The following is a 23018-nucleotide window of genomic DNA, read 5'->3' as shown; positions in this document are numbered from 1 at the left end:
AGTGGAGTGCTTTCCCCCTGATTTCCATTGACTCCTGTTTTGCTAGAGCAAGAACAGTTACACTCTCCTCATCTCTGGAGTTCACTTCTTATGCCCGTGTTCAAATCAAGGTTGTAATGAGATCTGGAGCGAAGTGGTTCTGAGAATACCCAAAATAAACATCAGTTAACAGATCATTCCTTTATGCGTGCTGCTTGTTAGAAATGTTGCTGACCTTTTCTATCATTTTGCTGATGATTGAGAATAAATGGATAAGGTAATTAGCCAGGTCGATTTTATCCTTTCTTTATGAACAGATCATGCCAGGAAATCTTGCACTATTGTTGAGTTGATGCTGCTTTTGTAGATATACTGGAATAGTTTGGCTAGGGGCACAACTAGTTCTGGAGCACAAGTTTTCAGTACTACTATTAGACTTGTAATTTCAATAATTTATACAGCTTATTGAATTGTAGAATCATAGAGATCTACATCTCAGAAGCAGATCCTTTGGTCCAACTTGATGATTCTTCCTAGTCTGCTTCTTGCAAAGTCTCCAACTTTTAATTCTGCATCAGTGGTGCTGGAAGAGCACAGCAGTTCAGGCAGCATCCAATGAGCAGCGAAATCAACGTTTCAGGCAAATGCTTTACCTCCAACTTTTAATACCCACTTTTGACTTGCTGTCACTTTTACCACATTCCAAACATGAAATTGTGAAATATCTGATAAATACTTGCCAACCCTTGCAAATCCTGGCCCTCCTCCACCGCCAAATCAAAACCACCCACCATTTGGAGGAAGAGCACCTCACCTCCCTCCCTAGGACCCTACAACCAAAGGGCATCAACGTTGACTTCACCAGTTTCCATATCTCGCCACCCCCACTCATCCCAGATCCAACCCTCCAACTCGGCACCTCCTTCTTGAACTGACCAAGCTGCACATTCCATGGCAGCGACTACATTCTATGTTCATGAACTTTGACATTTGACTCATAACAACCTCACTGCATCATCATGGCATATTACTCATTCACTTACAGTATGGTTTCCATGTCAGTGTTCCAATTTAGAGTGCACTGGCATCTTTCGTTGTAATGCTGCTCCCAGGCAAGCATTCATGTCGGGATCAGCACCAGCTCATGGATTTGAAAAGGCAACATCTCAGGGCTACTCGTTTGCTTTATTTGTGCTGAATTAATTTGTACATGCACTCTGATCACATAGTGCCTACCTTGCCACCCCTTGCTTTTTGGCACTTTTCCTTTATCAATTGCACCTGAAAGGCTTACAGTACTTCTATTAACCTATGAGGCTTAGCCTAGAAACAAATCCAAATACCTTCATTATGGTTTTCATCATTAATGTTTCCAATGTCAATATCTCGCCTATATTATGCACCAGCTGACTGGGCAGTAAATACACTGCATCAACTTCAATCAAATAACCTTGTCTCGAATTCAAAGAGGAGTAGTCCGCACTCAAATCAAAGGGGTTTCTGCTGTCAAGGTGCCAGAACACTCAGTTCAAGGGCATCTTTTGTTCAGAATCCCTGGACTTCGGTATACTTGGGACTAATTAAAGTAATCAGGATCAGGGCATCGGTCATATTACAGTCAGGAGAATGGGCGATGCTGCGCCCTGTGAGTCCAGTGTAAGCAGTTAGAGGATTCATGAATCATCAGTTGGCTGATGCATGGAGAGCAGACTGGAGTCTGGTCAATCGAAACTCGATATTGAAGTCAAACAGTGGAGTAGGTCACCATCTGTCCTTGGGACAAGCAGAATGAAAATTAATGAGAATTATCAGGTGATACTGCTGTGGTGAGGGAACTCAATCCTGAGGATTAGAAGCAGCAATCTGTGATGCAGAAGGCACAAGCATAGTGAGAGGATGAGTAGTGTATGGGAGGACATGGGATGCTGTGGAAGGGTTATTGTCTGTTATAACCACCATCCCTTCAATAAAGGGGTCATGGAGCATGCTGGTTGATATGGATAAGCTATTGGTGCAACAATGTGAGCTGCAGTTGTGATTCTAGGTGGTGAGTAGGAACGTGTGGGGAATCAAAAGTGATAGGTTCCCAAGAAGAGCCAGGAAAGAAGTGACATAGGGGCTCAGGATCCCTTGTAAACATAGGAGGTATAGTTAATAAGTTTGCAGATGACATCAAAATTAGAGGTGTAGTGGATAGCAAAGAAGGCCAGCTCAGAGTACAATGGGATCTTGATCAGGTGGGCCAATGGGCTGAAGAGTGGCAGACGGAGTTTAATTTAGATAAATGTGAGATGCTGCATTTTGAAAAGGCAAATCAGAGCAGGACTCATACACTTGTAAGGACCCTGGGGAGTGTTGCTGAACAAAGATGCCTTGGAGTGCTGGTTCATAGTTCCTTAAAACTGGGGTCGGGGGTAGATAGTATAGTAAAGAAGGTGTTTGGTATGCTTTTCTTTATTAATCAGAGCATTGAGTATAGAAGTTGGGAGGTCATGCTGTGGCTGTACAGGACATTGGTTAGACCATTTGGAATATTGCATACAATTCTGGTCTCCTTCCTATCGGAAGGATGTTGTGAAACTTGAAAGTGTTCAAAAAGAATTTACAAGGATGTTGCCAGGGCTGAAGGATTTGAGCAATCGGGAGAGGCTGAGTAGGCTGGGGCTATTTTCCCTAGAGCGCCGGAGGCTGAAGGTTGACCTTATTGAGGTTTATAAAATCATGAGAGGCATGGATCGGGTCAATGGACAAGTTCTTTTCCCTGGGGTGCGGGAGTCCAGAACTAGAGGGCATAGAGGTGAAAGGGGCAGCTTTTTCATGCAGAGGGTGGAATGTATGAAATGAGCTGCCAGAGGAAGTGGTGGAGGCTGGTACAGTTACAGTATTTAAAAGGCATCTGGATGGGTCTATGAATAGGAAGGGTTTAGATGGATATGAGTCAGGTCTGGCAAATGGGACTAGATTGAGTTAGGATATCTGATCAGCATGGACAAGTTGGACCAAAGTGTCTGTTTCCATGCTGTACATCTCTATGACTCTATGACTGTTAGGCTGAGCTTGTAACTCAGAGAGATGTGTGATCTGTATTGCTTTCCATGTTGACTTGACATCTAAATTATAAATGGGAATAACTGCAGTCACACCCAGAGTCCCATGGTGGATGATGCAAATGTTTGTTTTCTATCCTGACACATGGGCTCCACTTCTGAGTGACAGGAGTCCCTTCAAGGGGAAACTGCATTTATCATGCACTTGCAGAGACCAAGTTGAAGTCATTTGCAATCATAGCATTGTGCATGTGAGAGGTGCCAATTCTGGTTACAAACAATTTCTATGTCATTGATTGTTGCAAGTTGAAGATAGCCATCTCTGTGAAGTATAAGGAATTACAGGCGTGTGTAAAAGTGAGACCTGTGGGCTATAAAGCATACAGCATAAGACCTCATAGGCTGCATTGGGGCACGGAACTGATTTTCTGATCCCTTCAGCCAATATGACCTTCTATTCAAAGATGCTTTTCTTGTGTGATGTGGTACTGGAACCACAAAATCTTTGTACTCATGCAGCACTTACAAACTCCTACTGTCACTTTGCAACATATTTGATGCTATATTCATTGGAATTAGGTCCAATGCCAAAGTACTATGTATAAGTATTCCTTGGCCCTCCTTGTTTGAATGTTCTAAGTCTCATTGTTTAGAGAAATGTGTTAAAGCGTCTTTTGTGAGGGAGGCAAATACTGACTGCTTGCATTACTAAAGAGCTGTTTGTTTCTTCTGCTCTCTCCACAGGTTCATTGCAAACTTGAGAGGTTCCTGTCACTGCTGCTGTGATGCAATGAACGTGCAGAGAAATTGAGGAGAATCAGATTTGCCAACAAACCCAAGATTATAGCCACTTCCAGCGCATGCCAAACAGTCTCCAAATTAAGAGTTTGCAGCTAAAAGGCACCTCAGGGATTTTTCATCCTCAATGCCATTTCCTTCAGATCAGCCAGGAGCATTGTTAGCACTGGACATCCTCAGGCATTGTCACAGATTTATGCTACTACTAGATTGGGGAGCTACAACCTGAAGGGGTGGGTGGCCACTTGTTCCAGTAAGTGTCAAGCTGTGTGATCCTTATGTAGAATCTCTCAGTTGTTCACCCAAAGTATATTAAGGCTATTACTAATGTCAGTTGCACAAGTGACACAATTTTAACTTATTAACCCCCCCTCCACCACCACCACCCCCATCAGGGTCCGTGCTGCAGTCGGCCAGTAGCATTTGGCACCAGAGTACAATGGACTGTCCGTACGTTATGTCGAGAATGCTATATCATAATGCAGCTGAGTTCATCAATAGAAAAGGGTTCTATTCCATGAATGTGTAAGTCATCTGTGATCATCAATATAACTTTTAAAAAGTTTGCAGCTGGTACTTTGGAAGCTGCTATGATGCCAGATTCTCAAGAATGCTCATGTTCCTTGAGAGACCAGATGCCTGGCAAGGAGTACTATGGGGGACATGGATACACTCTGCGAACATGACTCTGATGGCTCTGTTACGTAAACCCATGACTGAAGCGGTGATACGGTGCAGCCTATTCTTCTATACCAGGCCCATGGTAAAGCAGACAGTTTGCCTGCTGAAGACAATCTTTGGATGTTTGGATTAGTTTGGTGGGATGGATAGCTGGAAGAATGGGAGCAATCTTCCAAGGAAGAAAATTAGGACATAGAGCAAGATGAATATTACCTTCTGCATAAGAGCATGGCTGTGCAAGGCACTACAAGCCAAACAAGACTTGATTTACATCTGGTTCCAGTGGATGAGAGCTGGGTACAGTGACAACAGTTCTGTTGCTGCTCAAAAAGCAGCATTGCATTTTTATTTCAAGAGACAAAGTCAGTTTTTGTTTATTCTTTTTTGTGTGATTTTGCTGTTGATACATAAAAGTGACATTGAAGCATTTGAAGGCTTCCCTGTATGTAGATGAGCACCTTCCTATTGCTCATTGTGCATTGGCAAAAGAGTAGGCCTGACTTAGATCTAGTGTAAGATGGGCTGTCGATGGACAGGTAAGATCTATTGCTTAAACAATGAGAGGTGGAGAAATATGCAGTTGTATGTGCAAGGAAATCTCAGCTATGCCACCATGTTTCTGAGAAGAAATGGTTTGTGTTTGCTGTCCCACTATGTTCATGGTGAAAGGCAACTCAAGATTGTTTGACCTGATGCATGACTGGGTTCAAAGTTGACTCCATGTCGTCATATTTTCCAGTAATTCCCAGCGGTGTTAAATACCTCTGCCTACTAGCAGCAGGAGAATTGGGCTATTGGATAAATAGGCACATGGTTAATTGGATGGGTTTGGGACTATAGCATGAGAAAATCTGCTAGAGAAACCCTCCATGAAATTTGACAAAAATAACACAACTGATTTCTGGTAAGATTCAGCATATCCTTTTATTTCCTCAATTAACGTTTTGAACTGCAGTGGTCAACAAATTCTCTGCACATATCCCAGTTCTCAAGTCTCAGTCTCATTCATTCACCCATCTCTTGGATGAACAATCGGGTCCACATTGCCTTCATCCTCTTCTGAGCTTCTGCATTCATCATGTCATTTTCTGCCAGTTAGAATATAAGCAGTAGCATGGAGCAGTTGGGCGAAATGGCTTGTTGCTTTACTGTTTACTCAGTGTATTGTTAAGCACTATCATTCCATATGAAACACTTCCTTCCCATTTACACTGAAAGAATCATTCCTTTCTTAACATTTTGTTCATTCTTCCAAAGCTCCAACTTCCAGCTGTTTTTCCATGACTTATATTCAAGCAAATAGACTACTAATCTGTTTCTTATCCCCTCCCAAATCAATATCCAGGTTGCTCAACCATGAAGTCATTTCATGCTTGTATTAAAAGAAGGAAAACAAGCTACATTTTCCTGTACTAAGAAACACATATTCTAAATCTCAGTTTAAGGATTACATGAACTTTGGTAATGTAGTAAGCAGGAGAATAGTCGTATACTTGAGAAGAACTTGGTGAAATAGGTTGATAATGGGAAATTAAATTGAATGCAGGTAAGTGTGCACTGATAGATATTAGTGATTGGGTTAAAGCAAGATATGCGAAATAGTGCAATTTTATGGGGTGTGACCGGAACTGAGAGAACCAGGGAGTTCCATACAGAAGTCTTTGAAGTTTACAGGCCAAGTTGAAAAAGCATATGAAAGCCTTCACATCATAAAAAGAGACAAAGAGTACAAGAGTAATGACATTGTGCAACACTGTTATAAATCATTGACTAGGTCTCGGCTTTGCTGTGACCACTTCTCGGCACTCACACCACCCCAAGAAACCATATCAAGGCCTTAAAGAGGATACAGGATCTCAGTTACACAGAGAAACAAAAGTTAAGAATGTTCTCCACAGAACAGCGAATATTGCTGGGAGATTATGTAAAAGTGTGAAAAATAAGTATTTTGAGAGAGTAGATAAAGAGAAAGTATTTCCAGTGACATAAGGGTTAGTAACCAAAGGACGCAGATTTAAAATAATTGGCAAAAGAAGTAGAGTCGGGGCAGGAATTAATTTTACGTAGTGGTTGCAATGATTTGCAGTGCACTGCTTGAAAAGGTGGTGGAATTAGATCCCGTGATAAACTTCAAAAGAATTTGGATAAATATTTGAAGAGGAAACAATTCGAGAGATTGATTCCGGGAATGAAGAACTTCAGTTACATGTGTAGATTGGAGAAATTGGAACTGTTCTCCTTGAAGAATAAAGGCTGGGGTTAATCGTTCAGGTGTTCAAAATCATGAGGTTTCTGCTCAGAGTAGATACAGAGAAATTGCACCCGTTCATGAAAAAAATCAAGAATGAGAGGGCACAGGTTTTTTCATTAATTGGAACATGCAGCAAAAATGAAATGAGAAATATGTGTTTTTCACAAGAGTGGTTAAAACCAGAAATGCATTGCACGAGAGTGAGTCTGAAAGCACGTTCAATTGAAACATTTAAAATAGAATTAGGCAGTTATCCAGAAAGGAAGAATATGTAGGGTTTTGGGGAAGAAGATGGGAGAATGTTCATTTTAAGAACAAGGTTCTGTCACAATATATCAACAGTCCCGATGAAGGGCTTTTGCCCGAAACGTCGATTTTCCTGCTCCTCGGATGCTGCCTGACCCGCTGTGCTTTTCCAGCGCCATTCTAATCTCGGCCTCCTTTTGTTCTTTAACCATTTGGGAAAGAGAAGGAACTCGAGCACAGGATCAACGCCCGAATAGCCTCCAGTGCTGTCTGAAGCGATTCAGGGTGTTTTTTGAACTTGTACAAGTATTGCCTTTCATTCACCTACTCTTCTATTTGACATGCTAATTGTCAAAAAAAGCAAAGAACGGCAGCTGTTGAAAATCTGAGACCAGATTTTATCAGTCCTCCCCAAAGATGCTGCGCTTTCCCGATTACTGTTTTTTTTAATATATAGTTAATACAAATCTTCTCCATCTGATTTTCATTCATTTGCAAATTGGACACTTTTAAAAAAAACTTGAAGGCAGATGTGACAGGACAACATGAACGTAGATTTTTATAGATTAGAGGCGAAATTCACAAATGTCTTTCAACGCAGATCTGTTTCAAAGCTGCCACACTGCAGCTTGCTGGAAACTCTAGGTAATACATTTCGCTATCGTCTTCCTTGATTCAAATCTTAAGGGTATATGGTGGTGGTCTTTCACCGTATTTACTTTATCATTTGTTGTGAAACTTGGTGGAACTTCCCCTTCTGGGGCGTGACACCTGAAAAGTGACGTCCCGCATCTCCAACTCAACTTGCTTCTGGAGGAAAGCCCGCCTCCATGCCGACACGGGATTGGTCGACTATTTATAACCCCAATTGGACGTGAGTGGAGGATTCGTAGGCTTGGTTGGAGGAGCAGCAGCGTCAATCAGGCAAAGAGGCGGGGACGAAAAGGGGATGGGACAGCACCTCCGCCGGCTGCCTTCTCTGAGGGCGATTGACACTCAATCCCGGGATCAGGGGGACTCACTGTCAGCTTCACTGCGAGATGCGGTTGCAACGGAGACACGCTGTTTCTGACACACGACAATTGTGATCAGACAACTTGTTTTTTTTTGTCTGAAGGGGAATAAACCGTTGATTCCAGGAATTAAAATCTGAGATCGAAACTGCAATGTTGTCGATGGTGGGGAAATTGGCGTTGATAATGATGTGCTTGGCATTGCCGGGACTGAAAGAAGCAGCCGGCAGAGTTGGATGGAATACTACAGCGAGATACAATATCACAACCCCACTAGACTTCCTGAATACTACCAGCTTTCAGGAGGAGATCGCCACTGCTACGGAAAGATCTTTTGAAACATCAACAGTACCTTCTACTATTGTAACACAAGCCACTACCATTACACCTACCACCGATTGGAAATGGGAGGAAGCACAAGGTGAGTACATTATTTGTGAAAATAAAACACCCCACCCCACTCGGTTTCATTGTAGTGCTGGTAACCTGACTGTATTATGGATGCATTATTAAGACGGTTACCAGGCGGCGTGGCCAAGACCGAGGTAATGTTTCGATGTACACCAGCCAGTATAGGCGGCACACAGGTTTGAATTAGTAACATGCAGATTACTTGTGACGAGCGGCATGTAAATAGGTATAATATACACAGGATGATCAACGCCGTTTGCTCACATTTAGCTGCGTTTATTCGGTGGTGCTGACAGTATCCATAGCATTGAATGTTATTGTAGTCTATTGCCGTTAATACTACATATGTAGATTCCCAAATGTGTTCAAAACAATGGGAATTGGCGAGAATAAGGCTTAAGCAAGCACTGTATTTTGCCCTTTATAGAATTGATTTTTCCTTACATTTTATCTCTGTCTGTGTCCCTTTCGCGCACACACTTGTTTGCCTTCTTCCTGCCATCACTCCTTCCACACAATCACCTTCAGTTGAGGTGATCAGCGGTTGGCCATTTGAACTATGCACCTTAGAATTAAGATGCATTAAATATGACTTTTTTAAAAAAAATCAATGCAGCAAATTGACATATGGGATTGACTCACATCTATATATACAATGAATAAAATACTTGTACTTTACAAAGACGTTAGTTGCCTGTGGAGGCAGAACATTTGTGCACCATTTTTGGTATTGTTGATGGAGGAGGTGCAATGTGAAAAATATACAATTATCATTCAACTCAAATGTTTAGTAGGTAAACACAAAAAGCTTGTCAAATGATGTGTAAAGTATGTGCCCTGGCTCATAGTAAAACTGTAGTTAAAGTTCATACGGTATTGGCACTTCCTTGTTGAAGTCAAGTTTCATGTGTGTCTTTGACACTATCATGACGTCAGGCCTTGCTGCAACTCAGGAACATAAAAGCTGTTTGAGGTCTGTTGAGAAGGTTATCTCACGCATCTTGAGCTCAGCAACATGTTCTCTGCGTTTGCATTGTGATGAAACAGGGCTAAAAGATTACTCGGAGAAAGTGAGGACTGCAGAGCCTGAAGAAGGGCTTATGCCCGAAACATCGGTTCTCCTGCTCCTTTGATGCTGCCTGACCTGCTGCGCTTTTCAGCAACACATTTTTAAGCTCTGAAAGATTACTCGTGAAGATTATCAAATATCTTGAGGATTTTATATTACTGCAGAAACTTTGTAATACCTGCTGGCCTTGACCTATTAATGTGTTTGAACTGCAACTTTTTTATATAATGGATAACTAATTTTAAATGCATGCCTTTATTGCATATGAAAAGCAAACTAATGAACTCCCCCAACAACCTCGTAGAGAAATACAGTATCACTGCAGCAATGATCAGTCCAGATCAGAAAATCCCAGAATCGATATTTGGTTAGCTTCTTTCTAGTTGGGCCACACTCAGATCGAAAGTTGCTTTTACATCTTCACTTATAGGACTTCAGCTGAAAAGTGTACACATTAACTTTGGTAAAAAGCAAGATTAGACACGACTCTGATATCCTACAGTTAACTCTCCCAGGGCTTCCTGCATAGATTTAGGGTGGAAGAATGGCTACAAGGGTGATAACATGATATACAGGAGAATTGACAATGTTCCCAACAGAGAATTAGCCTCTTCTGCCAAAAAAGAAAACAGAAAGAAAAGCCTATATCGCTGTGCAGTAACTCCTGTCCCATGGTGGCACACACCAAAAGCTTTTAAATTACCTTTACCTTATCATGTAAGTCATTTCATTTCTACTGTAATTATTGAAGCTGCCAGATAATAGTATCTTAAATACATGAGAAACATTTGTTAATGGACATTTTTCACTGTATTTTCTAAATAATAAATGACATTGTGTAGTGAATTTAAAATACTAATTCAGTCTTTAGGTATGTACATTTTATCCTCATTTCCCCCCTACATTTGCTTCCCATCTTTAATTTTATTTCTGAGTTTTATATGAATTTTGATTTTTAACTCCCATGTTACAAGATTGTATACCATTGGGCAAAAAAATCCCATCAGGTGGTGCTATTTTGTTTCGGCGTGATTCACCCAAAATTGATCAAACCAGTGCACCTTTAGAAACAAAATAATGTGCATAGATGCTGACTAGTTGCTGTAGCTCATGGCAGAAGTTATGATCCATTGTATGCAAATATGGTTGAGTGGAAACCTCAGGAAAACAATTACATCAACCAAAAACAATATCTATACAAATTACTGGTTGCATCTAAATATTTTGCATTCGTAATATACTTCACACTGTTGGCTTGGCAAATGCAATTGACTGTTTGTTTAATAAATACTGTGACAATCATACTCTTTCCTATAGTCTGAAATGGTTTGAACATGAATTAGTAAATGATTTTGAATTGAAATTGTGCCATTTACTCTTAAAATGGATATGACAAATTCAGAATTGCTTGTGCTTTTGTGCTGCCTTTAAGGTATTTTTGAATGTTTTCTGCTTTTCTTCTTCAGATAGAATACAATGACTTTGCATTGTTCCCAAGAAAACCATTCTGTTTTGTGAAGGTGTAAAATTCCATACTTCAATATAAGATTACCTTAGTGGTCATACAATAGTTTCAAATTTACTTTAACATGTAAATGTATGGTTAAATTTGTAAATGATCATTATGATTACACAACCCATTATGGACTTCACCACAGGTTTTGGAATATTAATTAAGGAATGTTTATCAATACATTATTGAAATTATCTTGGAAATAATTCTGTCTGTCCTTACCATCGAGGTAATAATCCATTTGCTACAACATCACAAATATTCCTTGAGGCACAAAGTGTATTTATTGCTTGTTTAATATATTCATTTTGATCTTTGATATTAGATTCAGAAAGATAGTGATATTTTGTGTGATATATGGTGTGATATGGTGACATTTGGCTTATGACAAAAATGATTTTGTCTTTTGAAAATAATGTGAAACTTTAACATCCTATCTTTATAATTAACTTATACTACAGTGAATATTTGTTTTTAAAGCTTGTTGTGAAGGGAGAGAGAGAGAAAAAAGATCACCCAACAGGGACTTCAGAATGCTGGACAATAAAATATGATTTATCCTTTGTGCCCAAGAGCTGCCAAGTGAGGTATAACACAAGCTAAATGGACAGAACAGCTCACACTATTCCTCCACTTACGAACCTACTTCAACTGTCTATCATTGTGCTGTTGTTAGTTCCTAAATAAATCATGCTTATGATTGACATGAGGAAAACCTGCTCTGTCCTGTAAGATTATGCTTTTTAAAATGTTTCACTGGATGGCTATGCCAGCATTCATTGTCCAACTCCAGTTGCCTTCAAAAATGTAGTTGTGACCTGTCATCTTGAACTGCTGCAGCGTATAGAAGTAGATATGGCTACAGTGCTGTTAGGAAGGGAGTGCCAGAATTTTGATCCAGTGACAACGAAGGAGTAGTAATATAGTTTCAAGTCAGAATAATGCATAACTTGAAGGAATACTTGCAGGTAGTGATGTTCTCATGCATTTGCTGGTCTTGTCCTCTTGTGGGTTTGGAAGGTAGTGGGTTTGGAAGGTAGTGTTGAAGGAACCTTGGTAAGTTCCTGCAGTACACCTTGTAGATGGTACGTATTGCTGGCATTGTACCTCAGCAGTGGAGGGGGTGAATCTGAAGGTGATGGATTGGTTGCCAATAAAGTGGACTATTTTGGTCTGAATAGTATTGAAATTCCTGAGTGGTTTTGGAGATGCACTTCACATACATGCCTTCTGCCTTTTTAAAAAGTATGTTCCATTTTTAGGTCAATAGATAGCTTTGTGATTAAGGTACTGTACAAGAGGCTGAAGCTTTCTGCAGCACAACCAGTTTAATATCATGGCTTTGTTATCAAGTAAGATTAATGTGAAAATTAGAAGAAGGGTTCAGTATTTGTTGACAGCCCAGAGATGGTAGCCATAGGAACCACTCTTGTAGACTAAAGGGGCTGTTTAAGACAAGAGACACATTACAGCATTTAATTTTTAAAATGTTGTTTGAAGATGTCCGCATGTTTTTGTAGGAGCAGGCAAAATAGATAAGGACCTTTTGAAATCTGAAAGACATCAGTCTCAATTACTTTCACATGAAGCGCAGATATTTGGAAAAGTGATGTGAACAATTCTTTCATAACCGTACATGACTACTTGAGATTTAGATTTACAAAAAGCATATACAAGATGATAAATTGACAAGAATTTTCAACACAAACCGAAATAATACTTTTTCAGTTTGCTTATTTAGAACAAAAACAGCTCATGTGTACAATTTTCATCTATTATTTTTCTCATTAGTTAGAGCACATCATTACATAGACTAAGATTCTCTACTGTCAAAAGTATTTTCTCTGTCCCTGTATTTCCAGTCAGCTAACCATCGGAGGGGATTGGTTCATTGGCAACCTTTTAGATCTTTTCCAAATATCAATGGAGCAACCTGTCAGCATTTACACACATAAATAAAGTGATGATTCATTTTCACTTCTGGTGAAGGATGCTATTGGTTGTGCATCACGTTACCCATGACAGGCGATGTACTATGTGGAAGATGCAAACAGCTCCGTGATCAGAAGTTACCAAAGTCCAACTAAATCAGAAATTTGATTGTGTCAGAGCAGTGATCTATGTATGGAATCTGTCCCATTTGCTCCAGAAATGAATGTGAGGTGTGGTTACTGGCTCAGAGTTCACATACAAATATTGATATACTTTACAATTAAATAGAGAATAATACTGTTATATTGATTTGATTTAACTATTTTTTACTTTAAGTAAGATGATAAAAATGGTATGTTAGCCCAATTATTAAAAGTCCACAAATGCAGAATGTTTTGACAAAATGCACAAGAAGGAAGTGTTGTGGAGAAGGACAATTGACAACTTGACATGGGCTCGAATCTTTGTCAATATTGCTTGTTCAATGTCTGCTGTGGCACAGTAAAGAAGACCCAAGCAGGGACCAGGTGATTTTCCCACAGTGAAAGGAAGCAGAAAAGTTGGTAGCAGCATTACCTGTTGACCCCACCTTAACATGGGCATTGCAGAATAGTTCAGCTGCAGTCTTAGGAGCAGCTTATTTGGTTCCAGGTGGTACATTGCAGAAGTAGCAGATATATCAGACTGAAAAAGTGCTTTTGGCTTAAAAGACAGTTAATACTATGATGAAAAGAATCCTTTTCTCTCTGGATTTTATTAATCTTTGTAAAGTGGGAAAACCCACTGATGGGTGTTTGAAAAGATCAGTTTTAACTACATAATTTTCCCCCACCCTAATTCCAAACTTCCAGCTCAGCATTGTCCCCATGACTTGTCCTACCTGCCTGTCTTCTTTTCCACCTATCCACTCCACCCTGCTCCTTGACCTATCACCTTCATCCCCTCCCCCACTCTCCAATTGTACTCAATGCTACTTTCTCCCCACCCCCACCCTCCTCTGGCTTACCTCTCCACCCTTCAGGCACTCTGCCTTTATTCCTGATGAAGGGCTTTTCCCCGATTTTACTGCTCCTCGGATGCTGCCTGAACTGCTGTGCTCTTCCATCACCACTAATCCAGAATCTGGTTTCCAGCATCTGCAGTCATTGTTTTTACCTAATTTTTCAGTTGTGAAGTGCAAGGCTACAAAAAAATCCAGTTCATCTTTGGAATCTTGCATTCTTCATCACTTTGCTTTTATAACATTATTTTCAGTGTTTTTAAAATAAATTCATTATTTCCACTAATAATACATTGTACCTTCTCCTTAGCTAAACAGATGAAACGTTCTATTAGCTACTCCAAATGTACTTCTTTTACACACAATCCATTCAACTATTTACACACAATCCATTAAACTGTCAGTTTAATAAAAGAACTATTTTGCAATTTAGCTGTTGTTTTCAGAAACTGGATCCTGCATTGACTTATGGAATTCTAAAATGAGAAAATGTTGACTTCCAAACAAGTTGTTGAGGTGTTTCTTGGCTTGCCTGAATATTTTATGGGAAATGTTCTTTGGTGAGGAACTTTTGCAGGCACCAGACTCGCACAAATACAGTGTTCGAGTAGAAATGTGTGGGAATGCCTGAGGGAGTGGAAGCACAATATCAGTACTTTAGCTTCTGGAAGACACACAATGCCAGCATTTTACTCAAATATTCCAGTTTCCTTCATTTCATACAGTCTCATTTCATATAAAAGAATGTGTAGCCCGACTAAGGAGGTTGTGTAGTGGGTGTAAATGGTCCAAATAGTCTTTATGTTTCAGCAGCACACCAGCTGCAGCACAATAGCACATTGAATGTACAATTATTAGCCACTCCCCTATCCTTGAAGTGAAAGATTATATTAAATAATTTTGATTTGTTTTGTTCCTTTCAGACATAAAGGAATACTCCTTTTTTTTAACCACTCATCTCTCTCTCTACTACTCCTCCCATCAGCATTGTTTGCTGCCTTCTGCCTCAATAAAGTAGCCGTTTCTCATGCTAAATCTGGATTTTCAGCAATGCTGTCACATATTACAAAGAGTAATCTAGCCTAGCCCAATCCAGTCTTTACCCAATATCCATGTATATTTCCAGACTGAGTTAATGAGTGATGATCAGAACTAGGAACCCTGTCAGAATTTTCCTGTTTAACCTAGGTACACTAAGTCTTATTTGCATCCTGAAGCATGAATTGGTATACTTGCCGCTCTCCTGGTTAGGTTAGATAATTCCGTGTATACTCAGGATCAGTAAAGGCCTTTCTTTAATTGTTCTTGTCCAGGTTCATATTGAACAGCTCCATGATACAGGACCCTGTCCTGTATGGGCTGTTCCCTAGAATGCACACTGAGACAAATATTGACTGCTTCTAGAAGACCATCAACTTAGTGAAGGATGTTCTTTGGTCTGCCTGAAATCTGTTGGTCTTAATTGAACTTAATTGAGTGTTGCAGACTGGCACATTTCAAGGTCCAGGACTACACGCAGAGGGACGCATTAACGTTTGAGGCAGCTGCTGCTGCCAAGGCACGGTACGGAACCACCACCTAAGGTCTTTCTACCAAAAGTATAATGGGAGCTCGTTCAGTTATCAGACCCTGTCAGTGCTTCGAATGTATGTAAAATAGTCCGTATAAGAAATAAATACTTCAGGTTTTTATTTGCAACTGCAGGGAATGCCAAATTCCAATGTTTGTCCGTTGTTTTGTGCAAAGACTGTACAGAACTGCTTCAGCAACTGTGTATGTACGTAACTTTTTTTAATGAATAAAGTATACTTTTAAAATAAAACTAATTAAATTTTTAAAAAGTAAGAAGTTTCTGATGGTTTATGTAAGTAGTTTGGATACTTGTTGCTTTATCCAATGTAGTCATCAAGAAAGCTCCCAAATTTGGATTTCACATGGTCTAACCTTTAGCCACTAAATTTATAGAAGTTACTATTTTCCTCCAATATTTTTGTAACCGTTCCTATAATGGAGGCAGCAAACTCTTGATTCTATTTTCTTCACCACCTAATTTCAGGGTTAATTACCCATTATATGTCTGTGAAATATATTGCTGAAAATGGCTGAATGTGCCAACAAGATGTACTCAGCCGACCCATAATGACGCTTGCTATAGAAGCCAATAAAATGCTTCTGTACTTTTCATTATTCACTCATTTAAGGTACAAGATTGATTTTCAATGTATACAAATGTACTGATTACAGATTGATACGTTGCTTGCTTGCACTAGAATTGTCAGTAAATCTGCCAGTGATTAGGCCAGGGAAACAATATTTCTTAAAGTAAATAACAAGCTAGAAGGGATTTAATTATAAAGCTAAGTCTCTAAATCTCATCTTAACTTCCTTTTAGACATGACCTTTTTGCACAGGGTAAGTTTTCCAATTGTGATTAGATATTTGAAGGGAGGATAGAAAGCTAAATGAAGTGGATAGGCCATTTTTCATGTTGCTTAAGGTTTATCGTGCAAAACAGATTTTGCATATATCTCCTGGAAATTTCTGTGGCTGATCCTGCTTTCATGATGAAAGATCTGGGTGAATAGTAGTGTAACCATTAATGATCACCATGTTATTTTTTGAATCTTCATTTCAAACTGATATTTCACAATTGACCAGAACTTTATAAAGTCTATAAATACATGTACTCAAAAATGACATTTTCCCTTAAGCACACATAGGTCTCTTCCAAAAATACCATACTCTCCTAATGCTTTGAGTTTTTAACTTTTGCTGGGCCTACTTTCTCATTGACACCAGCTCATTTATTTGATGATGTAATGACATAGTAACAATGTAATTGAGTTAACATATGGAATATTTGGATGCAGACAGGAATAGAATTAGAATTTATCAACATCCTCGGGAAAAACCATCTCTCCATTAAACTTAAAGCCACAATACACAAGGAAAGCATCAATGTCTTAGATACAATAATATCTAAATTGTCACAAGACAACATGCGCAAGTTATTAATAAAATTTAAAATTACTGATACACGCATCTACATACAAAAAGTCATCAACATAAACTCACCTTGCACAGACTGATGAGGCCACAACTAATGCATATCTATTGCATAAGCACACAGCTGGAACATATTAACTAGGCAGTTACTAACTTTTACTGCATCTTTAATCTCAATCTCAGATGTGAATTTAACAATTAGCATTTATTACACTGGGATCTATGGCATTCTTTAAAAATGCGTTAGCTCTCGGACCTATGTAGTCTTAAACTGGAGATTCTGAATTCATAGAGTCATAGAGATGTACAGGAATTACATACCTCAGTCATTTGAACTTTTCTTGGATGCTAGTTAGCTGAGTATTCCAATTTGACAGGCTTAAAATTGTTCTCCCTCTATCACAGTCTCCTGATTCCTCATGCATCCCCTTAAGCACCAGCCCCTCACACCCATCTTGCAACTCCTTCTTTTTCCACAACCCTCTTCCAGCCATAACCTCCCCTCACTAGAATGCACCAAACCCAGCAAACTGAACTCCCAGATCCAGCAAATGGCTCCTGGCCTCAGCTTCTGCAAAAGGTGGTCCTCGATCCTGGCCTCGGTGAAAAGTGGCTTGAATCTTGGCCTTAGCTAAAAGTGACCCCAAGCAACTTCCTCAGTGCTGGCACTTACTTTCCTAAAATACTGTTGTTCCAGAGTACACAGATTGCTTCTTTTTCATGTTTGTTGCTGATAATTTCACTAGTGAGCAAGCATGGGAGCAAACCAGCAGCTCCTCACCATTTCAGTCCATTCTGTCTATGAATAGGATTGTGTAGGTTAGGTGCATTAGTCAGGGTAAATGTAGAGTAATAGGATGGGGGAATGGTTCTGGCTGAGTTTCTCTTTGGAGAGTCGGTGTGGACTTGTTGGGCCAAATGGCCTGTTTTCACACTGTGGAAATTCTATGATTCTGTTTGTCCTTTTGCTTGAGTGGATTTTCCTGGGTGATGTGGGGATTTTTGGTGGTAAATATGCCCACATCCCTGTGTTTGAGCTTTGCTGCCCAGACATGCAGTCATTTTACCTTTCTGATATTCTTACTTAACAAAAAAAAAGCCAATATGGTCTTCTCCTGTGTTGCTTGCAGCAGTATCCTGGAGATTAGACAAACTTAGAGAGTTGACCACCCTAGAAAGAAACTTCTCTAGTTAAAATAGATAACAATTCAAAAGCATGATGACACCAGCCCACTGGCTGAAATCTATAAATGATATATTTGGAAGAAAGAGAAATTCTTCATTTGTTAAGTCGGTCGCTTCAGTATGCATAGGGCACCTATCATAATAAGTTATACAATTTTAGTCAGCATTATTCAGAGATTGATTGGACTACTCTAAACATTGTAGAAATCATTCACCATTGATGATTTAAATGACAAATTATACTGACAGATGAAGTTTTGAAAACATTTTGATCTCTCTCTTTTGCTGATGACCAAATGGGTAATCTTCTCAGGTCTGCCTGTATTGATGCCCTGGAGCAGGGTGAACTCTTCCTTGCACTTATTCTCACCTATACACTGTTGTGAAAGGTACAGATTGCTTTTCAGAAAATGTGTTTCATTCCATTTGAACATGTTGTATTTTTGAAATAATGCAGGCAGGGTTGATTAAGGCAATTCGTTCATCGTTTCTTGGGTCATATTAATGTATTGCCTGTCCATTTTCTTATGACTTACAGAATGACTATTTTCCCATCTCCTGGTCTAACTCAAGTTCAATGTAGTGAAATTGCTCACCTCAAATTTCTCTGCAATTTTGACAACTATTTACAATGACAATTCCAAGGAGAATTATTTTGTTCCTAGCTGACCTGAACGCTTCAAGAACTTTTGCTTCAATATTATATTACCATTTTCTGTCACTTCTTAAGTTTTCCCTTTGCACTTGTTTCAAGACTGAATCTTGTTATTTGTAGCTGGTACAGATGGCAGCACAAGTGACTCCCTATTTTCCAGTTAATTCAATCTGAGTTTATGTTCTTATCCATAGCAGTGAGGAGTTTGCAGTTTCTGTTCAAAATCAGAATTGTATTTCTGTTACCACAATATGATGCTGGAAAGCCTTCCCTAATAAAAAAGCCTGTGTGTGATGCCCTACCCTTCCAAAAATATCCTGCAATTATAAATAAGCGATCCAGTTGGATCAATAAGTGATTGTGGATTACTTTGTGACAGAAAGACAGAGAAAGGGAAAAAGGTAAAATAGGGTACTAAACAGAGCTACAGTTTTTCTGAAAGCTTAAATATGAAATCCCCTTAACCAGGAAATATTCAGGGATTTAACACAGACCTTACTGCCCACTAAACCTCCTAAAGGAAACTCAATAAAATATTGACTTCATTTGGTTTGAGCAGAGCTTCATTGTTTGACAGGAGTTGTCATTCCAGTGAAAAATGCAACCCATAGGCTGATAGTTGAACAAGTAGCTATTGTAATCCTTGAGTATTGAATGGAGGATATGGAACAATATGTTTACTTATTTAATACAGAGCACCTGGATTAAGGACAACTGTTTTTTGCTAATAACTAGGACTGGCCTCTCCGAGGCAGCCCCATAGAAGTTTGTTGCTGTTTTAAATATTGTACAACTATATGATATCTATTGTGGATTGGGATCAACGATTTTCCAAACGCTTAGGTGATAATAAGCTCAAATTCTCAGCATAGCCAGAAATGATGCCAGTATAGTGTGGTGCAGTTAGTAATAACACCTGCAGCAGGCATTCATGGTGAATTCAAGCATACATTTTGACCTTCTCTTAGTCTGTGCAGGATTTCATTTAGTTATCATTTAAGTATATCCAAAAAAATTGTAAGTTAAAATGTTTTTCAATATAGGGAAAAAAATCAAATAATAGAAAGATTAGCCATTAGCTTAGCAATTCAATAAATTCCAAGTTGGTAATGAATCAATGAGTTTAATGAATAAAATTTCAATGCTACCAATTCATTTTATCCAAGGAAATTTATAATTGAATCCAATTAGTAGCTTTTATGATATGATTTCATACATGATCATGTGTTATCCAGTGACAAGTCAAAAAAATCTATTTTACAAGAAGAGCGTATGAGTATGATGATGGAATCAATGGATTTTGTGAGCCACCAAACAGCTTAACTGGCAGGAACTCTGCTTATTCGTGTGGGCGGCACGGTGGTACAATGGTTAGCACTGCTGCCTCACAGCACCTGAGACCCGGGTTCAATTCCCGACTCAGGCGACTGACTGTGTGGAGTTTGCACGTTCTCCCCGTGCCTGCGTGGGTTTCCTCCGGGTGCTCCGGTTTCCTCCCACAGTCCAAAGATGTGCGGGTCAGGTGAATTGGCCATGCTAAATTGCCCGTAGTGTTAGGTAAAGGGGTAATGTAGGGGTATGGGTGGGTTGCGCTTCGGCGGGTCGGTGTGGACTTGTTGGGCCAAAGGGCCTGTATCCACACTGTAAGTAATCTTATTCACAGGCAGTACATAAATATATTGAAGTGTTTCAATAACTAAGCACGAGGTTGATGAGTGCTGGTTAATATAATCCACAGGGGCTCTCTGCAGCAATTACTTATGGTTGCTTGCATGTTCCAGTGGAGAGACTCATCAGGAATAAAGCATCGTGCCTGGAGAGGAGCTCTACAAGCTGATAAATAATTCAATCAACTTCGCAATCCGTCAAATGCTATCCATTTTATAATTCTGTAATTTAAATTTTCTATTTAGTATTGATGTTGCTGCTGGGGAAGAAAAAATAAAATGTTACAGCAAGCACTGCTTTTTTTCATGGTTGCCAAGCCACCAGCTAGTTGGCATCGGATAAATGTCAATTTTGTGGTTAATGGTGAAAAAAGTAACCCATATTTAGCTTAGTGCTTCATCTATAAATGGGCCAAAATGTTTATGAGCTTTCTCACACAGACTAAGAGCAGGTCAAAATGTATGCCTGAGTTCACTGTGAATGCTTGCTGCAGGTGTTAGTACCAGATGAAGATCTCAGATGTGAATAGTCTTGTATCACATAATTCTATAGTATTAAGAAGGACAGTAACGTGTTGCATACAAAAGGTTTGTTCAACTCTTAAGACTGCAGTGACAAACATGTCTTGTGTTCCTTTGCATCTAACTACATTCATTAAAATTTGTAATTACATGTAAATTATGACACAAAGTATTGATTATATCATTGTTTTCTCAAAACAGCTGAGAGTTGGGGCCCATTAATTTTCTAAGTAACTTATTTTAAATTATTCTGCTGTATGCTTAAAGAATGAATATTGCAACTTAACTTGAATGCTTTCCATCTGTAGATAGAATCTCTACAGTATGGAAGCAGACCATTCAGCCCATTCCGTGCATCCAAAGAGCATCCCACCCAGGCAACCCTGCAAATCCCATGGCTAATCCACCTAGCTTGCTCATCCCTAGACACCGTGGGCAATTTAGCATGACTAGTCCACCTAACAGGCACATCTTTGGATTGTGAGTGGAAACCGAATTGCCCGGAGGAATCTCGTGCAGACACGGGGAGAAAGCCAACTGAGACTGGAATCGAACCCAGGTCCCTGATGCTGTGAGACAGCGGTGGTAGCCACTATGCCACACTAGGTAGAAAAACCCAATGGACCATTTCTAAACAAACATCTATACTTAAGATTTTATTCATTCATATTTGCCAGCCACACACTCTGCATTCAGTGCCTTGGACCTTGCTGGACAACTCGCCACCACCTTCTCAAGGGTAATTGAGGATGGGCAAAAAGTGCTGGACCAGCCGTAAATGCCTACATTTCGAAGTGCAGTGCTGGAAAAGCAGCATCTGAGGACCAGGAGAATCAACATTTTGGACATAAGCCCTTCATCAGGAATCCTTCACCACACTCTCAACTCTCATCTCCAACATCTGCAGTCCTCACTTTCTCCCATCAATGCCCACATGCCATGAATGAATATTAAATGAAGGATATTGTTAACACAAGGCACCATTTTTAAAAATATGTTTCAGGTAATTTCAAGTAGTTAACTGATGTGTTGCTGGTCAATTCATGTGATTCCACTTTTTGCTGTATATAATGGTATATATATCCCATAATCTCCCCTTAACTTTAAGCATTTGCTGAATTATTTTCCCACTAAGTGTGCCACAGAAAGTTAAACCTGTTAGCTCCACTCAGCTCCCCACCTTATTAAACCTTGGTTCAAGCAATGACAAAAGATCAAACAAAATTCCAGAGATGAGGTGAGAGTGACAATCCTTGACATCAAGGCCATTCAAGTGGGGCATCGAAAAACCCTAGCCAAACTGGAATCAATGGGAATTCAGGGGCAAACTCTCTGCTGGTTGGAGTCATTCAGCTCCAGGTCCTCTCTGCAGAAGTTTCTCAGGTTAGTGTCCTAGGCACAACCATCTTCCACTGCTTCGTTAATAACCTTCCCTCCATCATAAGGTCTGATGTCTGGGTGTTCACTGATGACTGCAGGATTTTCAGTACCATTTGCAACTCCTCAGAAACCGAAGCAGTCCATGTTCAAATGCAACAAGACCTGGATAGTATCCAGACATGGGTTGACAGGTGGCAAGCAATATTCATACCACAATGATCATCTCTAAAAAGAAACAATCTAACCACCCCGTGATGTTCAATGGTGAATCTCCCCCAGTCACTGAATCTCCCCCCAGCCAACATCCTGGGGATTATAGTTGACCAAAAACTCAACTATACTCACATGTGGAATGAGGGAATGGTGGATGTGGGTACAATTACAACATTTAAAAGATATTTGGATAATTACATGAATAGGAAAGGTTTGGAGGGATATGGACCAGGAGCAGGCCAGTGGACTAGTTTGGGATTACGTTTGGCATGGACTGGTTGGACTAAAGGGTCTGTTTCCATGCTGTATGACTCTATGTAAGTATAGAAGCTAAGAGAGCAGGTCAAAAGTTAGGAATACTGTGGCGAGTAACTCACTTCCTGACACTCATAAGTCTAAAAGGCACAAGTCTGGAGTGTGATGGAATACTCCTCACTTGCCTGGAAGAGT

General features: G+C 39.7%; 1 protein-coding gene across 1 annotated transcript in view; it reads left to right on the top strand.

The window, feature by feature from the left end:
* Window positions 1-7961: 7961 nt before the first annotated feature.
* LOC132825829 (multiple epidermal growth factor-like domains protein 9) overlaps window positions 7962-23018 on the top strand; it is a 317339-nt gene continuing 302282 nt past the window's right edge. Inside the window, exon 1 of the mRNA XM_060841349.1 lies at window positions 7962-8436. Within this exon, the coding sequence (XP_060697332.1) occupies window positions 8169-8436 (268 nt within the window). The 5' untranslated portion in view covers window positions 7962-8168. The remainder of the gene's footprint in view (window positions 8437-23018) is intronic.

This window comes from Hemiscyllium ocellatum, chromosome 21, assembly GCF_020745735.1.
Source record: "Hemiscyllium ocellatum isolate sHemOce1 chromosome 21, sHemOce1.pat.X.cur, whole genome shotgun sequence".
Lineage (NCBI taxonomy): Eukaryota > Metazoa > Chordata > Chondrichthyes > Orectolobiformes > Hemiscylliidae > Hemiscyllium > Hemiscyllium ocellatum.
Note: the sequence above shows the minus strand (reverse complement) of the source record. Positions and strands in the feature narration are given on the sequence as shown.